General features: G+C 40.5%; 3 protein-coding genes across 4 annotated transcripts; all 3 read left to right on the top strand.

The window, feature by feature from the left end:
* The first annotated feature begins 347 nt into the window (after positions 1-347).
* LOC103452078 (probable carboxylesterase 11) lies at positions 348-2333 on the top strand. Its single transcript, NM_001329022.1, is given in 2 exon segments — positions 348-1031; positions 1602-2333. Coding segments are annotated over 2 exon segments (1224 nt in total). The 5' UTR covers position 348; the 3' UTR covers positions 2143-2333.
* Positions 2334-3132: 799 nt separating this feature from the next.
* Positions 3133-4701, top strand: LOC103452401 (GRAS family protein RAD1-like). Its single transcript, XM_008391890.3, has one exon. It carries the CDS (start codon positions 3133-3135, stop codon positions 4699-4701), a length of 1569 nt encoding a protein of 522 aa, XP_008390112.2.
* Positions 4702-6430: 1729 nt separating this feature from the next.
* On the top strand, positions 6431-8830 carry LOC103452079 (protein HHL1, chloroplastic). Of its 2 annotated transcripts, none has more exons than XM_008391561.4 (6): positions 6431-6905; positions 6988-7125; positions 7676-7762; positions 7885-7932; positions 8159-8301; positions 8492-8830. In XM_008391561.4, the coding sequence occupies exons 1-6, from the start codon at positions 6624-6626 to the stop codon at positions 8502-8504; spliced, it is 711 nt and encodes a 236-aa protein (XP_008389783.2). In that variant the 5' UTR covers positions 6431-6623; the 3' UTR covers positions 8505-8830. The 2 variants fall into 2 exon arrangements, with proteins under 2 accessions (XP_008389783.2, XP_070667239.1); XM_070811138.1 differs by having other exon boundaries at positions 6453-6905; positions 8384-8830.

The following is an 8830-nucleotide window of genomic DNA, read 5'->3' as shown; positions in this document are numbered from 1 at the left end:
GAACCCCTTCCCAATCTAACATCTAACCACTAATGCTATCGTCTTATAAAAATTTAAAAAATTTAAAAAATAATATAAAAAAACTAACGTTTGTCGACAAACGTGTTCTAACGGCACCTCATCCGAACTTGCATGGATGGCGCTCAATTTCAAACTCGAAGCTTCTACTCTGCCGCCTTATTCCAACACGTCTCTCTCTACGTCTGCCATTTTGAATTGAATTGAATCGAATGGAAACTGAAGATTTCTTCATTTTGGTAAATAAAATTGAAGATTTAATACCGAAACCAGGAGATTTCTATGTTTTGATTTTCTCTTGTGAATTTAATTTCTCTGTAAAACAAAAAAATGCCACCCCTAAGTTTGAAGCTTCACAGCTTGTTCTTCAAGTACCATCTCAGACACCAATTACACAACCTAACCCAATCAGCGCAACTCCAAAACACAGACCCGAAATTTGGCATCACTTCCCGCCCCGAAGAGCCCGTCGTTCCCGCCAACCCCACTTTCCAAAACGGCGTCGCCACCAAAAACATACACATCGACCCCAACTCCTCCCTCTCCCTCCGCATCTTCTTACCTGACACCGTCCTCCCCCTCAAAGCACCAAATCCCACGTCTCGTGTCGGCGCCCTGTTGTCTCCCTCCCCTGTCTGCTCTAACTCCGACGATGGTGTCGTGTACAGGGGATATTCTCCCGATCAGTTAGTGGGGAGGCGACACCGGAAGGTTCCGATATTTTTGCAGTTTCACGGAGGTGGGTTTGTGAGCGGGAGCAACGACACGTCGTGGAACGACGCGTTCTGCAGGAGGATGGCGAAGCTGTGTGACGCGATCGTGGTGGCGGTGGGGTATAGGCTGGCGCCGGAGAGTCCATACCCAGCGGCGTTTGAGGACGGGGTTACGGTGTTGAAGTGGGTAGCAAAGCAGGCCAACTTGGCCTTGGTTCAAAAGGGACGGAGTCGTATCTTTGACAGCTTTGGGTCTTCGATGGTTGAGCCATGGTTGGCTGCTCATGGAGATCCATCTAGGTACTTACTGCCTATCAGCCATATCCGGATTGTTTAATTAGTATAATTAGTGTTGGTATATCATATATGCACAAATGGACCCTGTACAAAACTTTCATTGAAATAGATAAATTATGGTTTAGTGCTCCTTTATTATTGTTTAGTATATTCTATTTTTTATTATTAAGTTGATGGATGGATAAAATTGGAACAATCACAGAAGGTTCGCAAAAGTTTATGCAGTTCACTCAACAAAATTCAAATCGTGGGGTATTTAGATCGTATACATAGAACTAGTGACACTAAAATAACAATGCGATTTATATAGATTAGGGTTTAATGTCTTTTATTATTTAGTTAATTTATGTTTATGCTTTTTAATTAAAATTTGTAACATGTTCTATTTGTGCATAGTTTTTGTGTGTATATTCTTGGATTTTGAACTAACCAGTTGGGTTCCCAAAATTTAAAGTACATGGATTTGCTTAATGATTAGTGTTTTGATTATGTTCAGCCCTTTTTAGTTTGTACACCTTTTGTTTAAATTCAGTAACTAATGAACATTAACATGTTATTTTCTTATCAGAACAGATGTGTACTTCTTGGAGTGAGCTGTGGAGCTAACTTGGCAGACTATGTCGCTCGGAAGGCTGTGGAGGCAGGCGACCTCTTGGACCCGATAAAGGTGGTAGCACAAGTACTAATGTACCCCTTTTTCATTGGAAGCACTCCCACCAGGTCTGAGATTAAGCTAGCCAACTCCTACTTATTCGACAAGGCTACGTGTATGCTAGCATGGAAGCTATTTCAAACAGAGGAAGAGTTTGATTTAGACCATCCCGCCGGCAACCCCCTCATGCCTGCAGGGAGAGGGCCACCCTTAAAGACCATGCCTCCGACACTTACAGTTGTCGCGCAGCATGATTGGATGCGCGATCGTGGCATTGCTTACTCCGAAGAATTGAGGAAGGCTAATGTGGATGCACCTCTTTTAGATTACAAGGATACTGTGCACGAGTTTGCTACTCTTGATGTGCTCCTTGAGACGCCCCAGGCCAAGGCTTGTGCAGAGGATATCACTATATGGGTCAAGAAGTATATATCACTCAGAGGCCATGAGTTTTCTTATTGATTGTGAATATGTGATAAGTTCCGAAGTTGTTCAAATTGAAGCACATATGAACATGCATTTGAACAGCTTCGGGACAACGAAAGTGAACATTTTTGTGTACAAAATCATGTCAGTTCAAATTTTTTTACATAGTTTTCATCAGATTAGTTTTGAGATATCTGATCCTTATTGAGCTGTGCATTGCACCCTGCAAACATATTTTGTTTTGTTCTTTTGGAGTTGTTGGCCGCAGTCCATTTAGCTCCAAGATTGTCTCCATACCGGTGGTATATCCTATACATGTTCTCTTGCTCTTATGCATTTTAGAGCCTGGATAAATTAATTGTCCATGACAGCATCACCTACGCAGGTCGGCTATAAGCTTAATTGATTAACAGAATTTACCCCTGCTAAAGCGCTAACTATTCCAGGCCATATGTGTTATTTTAAACCATGTCAGGATCCGGCGGACTTAGTAAAAGGAAGAGGCGAAAAGAATAAGTTTTATAACCGAAAGTAGCATTGGAGAATTCTGTATTTGGGGAAAATTACAGTCACATATGGATAAACCTCCAAAGCTGTGGGCATAGACAAGATAGAAAGCTCCCAAATCTTGGGGAGATCCTTGAAAATGATGGCAATAATGTTTGTTCCTTAATTAGTGATTGGTCTATGCATACGTTGCCCTATGCCTGATGGAATTAGTAAAGCCTGTTTTATTTGTTTTGATACAATCGATAATCGGGGAGAAAGGAGTCGAACTTGGGACATCAGGTGCAAGACTCAATACCTTTTAGTTTACCATTTAAGTTACAAATCTCTTGCAGTAAGACTACTTTATTAATTTTTACTCACTTTTGTAGACTCATTTTAAATTCTTGGTAACATTGTAATCGTCGTCAGTACAAGAAGGAAGCCTCAACCTACACATCACATATATCACACATTGTATATATATCCCCGCAAGGAGACTCAATTGGTCAAGCTTCTAATACATTAGAAAGCTACACGATGGCATCTGATCTCTATGTGCAACCTGAGTTTTGTGGTGAGATTACATCTAACGAGGTGATTGGCTTTGATCTCAATCTGTCATCCATGTCATGCCTTCCCCACCCTTCTCTTTCGGCTTTGGAGGACGATTCGGCAAACTGGGTGAGTCCATTCGTCGACAAAACAAGAAATCATAAGAGGCTAAAACAGGAACATGATGCCAATTATGGATTCAAAGTGGGTACTAATTACTCTAGTTTTTACACTGGCAGTGACAGCAATATGTGTACTAGTGGCTTCACTAGCTTGCCAACAATCCAATTCCGTGATCACATATCCGCACACAAGCGGAGATATTTGGCTGCAGAGGCCATGGAAGAAGCCTTTGCAACCTTAATGAGAGACAAAGAAGATGAATCCGAGGAAGGAGGAGGAAGTGAAGATGAAATAAAACTAGTCCAACAACTTATCGCTTGTGCCGAGGCTGTGGCTTGTCGTGACAAAGCTCATGCCTCAGCATTGCTTTTTGAGCTGAGAGCTAATGCGCAGGCCTTCGGGACATCATTCCAGCGAGTATCTTCCTGCTTTGTCCAAGGCCTTGCCAACCGCCTTGCGCTAGTTCAACCACTAGGGGCTGGAGGAGTAATAGACCCGAACGTGAAATCAAAGCCTTTTTCAGCAGAGAAAGGACCTTTTTCAGCAGAGAAGGACGAGGCTTTACACCTTGTTTATGAAATCTGCCCACAGATCCAATTTGGTCATTTCGTAGCGAATGCATCAATATTGGAAGCCTTTGAGGGAGGAAGCTCAGTCCATGTCATAGACTTAGGCATGACCCTAGGCCTCCAGCACGGGTACCAATGGCGCGACTTAATAGACCGTCTAGCAAACCGTCCAGGACAACCCTTGCACTGCCTTCGCATTACAGGAGTTGGTAGCTCTTCCGAACGCCTTCAAGCAATCGGCGACGATCTCAAGCTGCATGCTCAAAGCATGAAAATAAATTTGGACTTTTCAGAAGTGGAGAGCAACTTGGAGAACCTTAAGCCTCAAGATTTCCATTTGGTTGATGGGGAGATTTTGATCATCAATAGCATTCTTCAACTTCATTGCTTGGTGAAAGAGAGCAGAGGGACATTGAACTCAGCTTTACAAACACTACACGAGCTGTCACCAAAGCTTATGGTTTTGGTTGAGCAGGACACAAGCCACAACGGGCCTTTCTTTCTAGGGAGGTTCATGGAGGCACTGCATAACTACTCCGCCATCTTTGACTCCTTAGACGCAATGCTGCCCAAGTACGACACGAGGAGGGTAAAAATGGAGCAGTTTTATTTTGGGGAGGAGATTAAGAACATCGTAAGCTGCGAGGGACCAGCCAGGGTGGAGAGACACGAAAGGGTTGATCAATGGCGCCGTAGGATGAGGCGTGCGGGGTTCCAACCGGCGCCTTTGAGGACGATGGCACAGGCCGTGAAATGGCTAGAAACTAATGCTTGTGAGGGTTACACGGTTGTTGAAGACAAGGGTTGCTTGGTTCTTGGATGGAAATCAAAACCTATCATTGCAACTTCTTGCTGGAAATGATGTTATCTGCTCCAACAAACTGTGCTGCAGCTGCCGAAGCTATGGCTATGCTGCGTGGTTGTAAGCTGGGTGCAACTTTGGGTTTTTCTGAGGTTATTCTGGAATCTGACTCTTCCAAGGCGATTTCTTGCCTTTCAAATTCTTCTGAGAATGGCAGTTGGGAGGCTGTTCCTACTTTAGCAAGAGTGAAGTTCTTGGGGGAAGCCTTCCAGAACTGTTTCTGGTCTTGGGTCCCAAGATCAGCCAATATGGCGGCTGATGCTCTTTCGTCGCGTGACTGTGCGGAGATGTGTGATGTTGTTTGGGTCGATAGGCCTCCATCTTCGCTTGTTTTTGTGTTAAACAATGATGTTCTTCCTTGTCCACGTTAGCTGTAGGTGGTAGTGTGGGGGGTGACGCCTCAGCTTAGCTGAAGCGTCTCTGTCTGTAACTCCTTGCACTGCCCTCCTACTTTATCTTGCTGTTTGTTTGCCTCCTCGTAGGCTCTCTTGTTTCTTCTTTGGCCTCTATGTCCTGGAATGCACTTTCCTTGCTCCCAAAAAAAAAAACCTTGCCTAACAACAGAAGGATAACCTTTTTGAAATTTATCATGTTACTGTCAGATTCTCTAAATACTTGTTGTGGAATTAATCATGTCTATCTTACAGCAAAAAGTTCTTTTTTCTTTCAAAGTAAGAGTGATTTTATTTTATTTTATTTTATTTTTTTAGGAAAAGGGGCTAATTCTAAATTTCTAATAGCCTAAACATAACTATTCATCACCGTGTAACAGTACGGTCTAATAAAGCAACGCTATGTGATAAAAAATTTATTACAAAACTCCATTTTAATCCTTGGTAAAGATGATTTTTAGATTAAAAACATGAGTAAGATCAAAATCTAATTTTAGTCTCTAGATGCATTAATAACCTAATTTATTAATTACATTTTGATTTTTTAATTATTTCTCTTGTTCTTCCTAATTTTAATGTATTAATTTTATTTCATTATAATTTTCATTCTCATTTTATTTATCGTAATATATTTTGTTGTAAACATTTAGATAAACTAATTTTTGTTATACAATAAATTTCGATGTACTTTGTCTTCTTTATTTAGGTATATTAAATTCATTATAATACATTTCAGTGCATACATTTATGTACATACATTTCGATACAAACATTTAGGTACATTCAATATAATACATTTCGGTGCATACATTTCAGTACACACATTTAGGTATATTAATTTAATATAATACATTTCGGTGCATATATTTTAGTACATACATTTCGGTACTAACATTTAAATACATTAGTTCAATATAATACATTTCGGTACTAACATTTAAGTACATTAATTGAGTCTTTCAAATTTGAAGAATGTTAAATAAAATTAATAAATTAAAAAAAAACTTTTTTTGGTCAAAAGTTTAAATTAAAATTTGTTTATTAATAAATTTAAATAAAATGCACATTGATTATTTTGAATTAAAGATACATCAAGGAACTATAGTCAATATGTAATTTATTTTAAATTTTAACTTTCTTGAATGATAAAGGTTAAAAAATATAATATTATATTATTGAACATAAACGCCACGTACCAATGAAGTCATTTATTATAAGTGTGAGATGAATGTTTGAGGCTATGACGCAAACACATGTATTCAATGGACCATCGTGGCAAAATAAACGGCCAACAATACATAGCCATCAGCAGCTCCATCGTGATCTGCCACGTGTATGGCTGGCGAGTAACAGTTCCCATTCCAAGCTGCTCTCTGGTCTCTCTAGACCTCACCAAAAATTCCATTCCCTCGGACAAAATAACGACGTGTGGATAAGAGTCCCTCCTCGGATAGTCCCAACGCCGACGGCTTCCTTTTCTCGCTCACACACACTGAGAAATCCAGGACTCTGCAAAAACCCAAGTGAAAAATGGAGGTGGGTTTGTCTCTAAACGCAGCGGTTCGGCTTCCATTGTCGAGCTCGAGGACCCACGAAGATGGTCTGGTCAGGCACTCATTGGTTTCCACAAAGACGACGACCCAGAAAGCGGCTGAGCAAAGGCAGGTCCGCCGCGCGCTGGTGGTTGAATCAAAGGGCAAAAGGGGAATGATGGCCCGCCAGTTTCAACCCAAGAGGCCTCCGCCTCCTGCCATGCCCAAGATTGAAGACGACGGCAACCCTCGCTTCGTCGTCTTTATCCGAATGGCCAATGTTTGTTCTCTCCCCCCCCCCTGTCTCCCCCTGGCTCTCTCTCCTCTGTTTCTTTTAATTCACTTGTTTGTTGCTTGGACAGGTTTACCTATGGTACCCACTTAGTGTGATATCAGGTGGTACAACGGCTAAAATCATGATTGCCGCAAAAGATAACTTTCTGGGGAAATATATATACAAAGATACACTTGCTAGAAATCTTGCTGCAGTTATTTACAGAGTGAGTTTTGTTCTTTGTTATTGAATTAGTTGCATATAATTTGTTACTTGCTCAATCAAAATTTACATTGTCCTTTCAAAAAAAAAAAAAAAAAAAATCAAAATTTACATTGTCCATGCTTGTTGCGGCTTATTAAACAAGCTGTTTTTGTGTTCATGTCAAGAGAGTCCAACATTTCTGTGTCCATACAGATTACAGACAAGCTCGGATGCTTCTCTGTAATCTGTATAGACACAGAAATGTTAATTAATTGCGGTTTAGGTATATGTTTATTAATCGAGGGTTAGGGACATGTTGATTAATCCTTGTGGCGGAGATGGTCCAACATTGTTGATTAATTGCGGGTTAGGGACATGATCTGCTTTTTTAGTAACCAAATGCGAATTGTATGGTGGTTAAACATTTTTCAAGCAGCTTTATTCTCTCGTTGCTTGATGTTCTGCTTTTACGTTTAGTAACCAAATGCGTTTTGTATGGTGATTAAACATTTTTCGCAAGCGGCTTCATATTCTCAATTGTATAAATTCTTGTTTCGTTTTTATTTCAACAGGATGAGAAGGAAATACAGAAGACAGCATTTAAGCAGTACCGAGTGTTGCGGTCAGCTACTGATTTTAGATATGGCTACAAAATTGTCGTAATGCTCTTATAACCTCTACATTAAGTAAAAGTTCATTTGTAGATGATTTTATTCTTTTCTCACCACTAAAATGCTTAAAACTGTTCAGTGCCTAAGTCTGTTCTGTGGCAATCGTGTAGGAAAACGGTAATATGAGAGCAGCACTTTCTACCTCGGATGTAATTGAGGTAATTCGCCTACTCCATCATCTTTGTCATGAGATTGTAAGGTATTACCGTATTAGACATTCAGCCGGTCACAAGCTTCATGGCCTGAACTAGAGGGTTTCGTTTCTTCTGGTAGGAAATTTGGTGGTATCTAGACACTACAGTTGAAATCAAATCTTCTGTTCCATCAGCTTGTTTGATTACCTTTTGCTTTAATATCGTCTGCGATTCTGAACTCAATTTTCAGCTACCAACAAAAGACAAGCTCAAAACCACATTTGACAAAGTGAAGGATTTTTTTGGAGATGCAAAAGAATCGTTTGGCAAGCTGACGACGCTAAACTTATCCGAGTCTCAAGAATCAGAAGGAAAAACCGAAGAACAGGGAAAGTGAGTCATATGCACACGATACATTTGATAAGTTTTTGGTTTCTCAACTGTAGTTGTCGAAAGGCTTTCTTGTTATTGTCAGGCAACATTCGAACCTAAGGCTTCCCGCATCAGTCCCATTCCCCCTCACGTAGCGAAAACAACGATTACCTATCACCTTACATGCCTAATTAATGGTTCCTTCCAACAGGGTAAAGAGCTGAAGATGGCAGAGGCATTTGCTTGATATGGTGCAGAGGCCACAGACTCTGTGAGAGTTAATGCTTACTCCGCTGCATGCTCCTTTCACGAAAGGTCGTTTAGGATTCTACAGAGAGTTAATGCTTACTCGCAACAAGTTGGATCTTTGGAAATTCGCGCTTATACACGTAAAAGAACCTAATTGCGGGCTAAAACGCATATTAAGATGCAAGTGGTAGATTGCTAGTGTCTTCCTCTTTAATTTACTTTGAGTTCAAACTCTCCATTTTCCTTAATGTAGTTTAGTACATAGTATTGTTTGTAATAAAGGAGCACTTAAATGTTAAAA

The sequence above is a fragment of the Malus domestica genome, chromosome 13 (genome assembly GCF_042453785.1).
Source record: "Malus domestica chromosome 13, GDT2T_hap1".
Lineage (NCBI taxonomy): Eukaryota > Viridiplantae > Streptophyta > Magnoliopsida > Rosales > Rosaceae > Malus > Malus domestica.
This window is presented reverse-complemented; position numbering and strand designations above follow the sequence as displayed.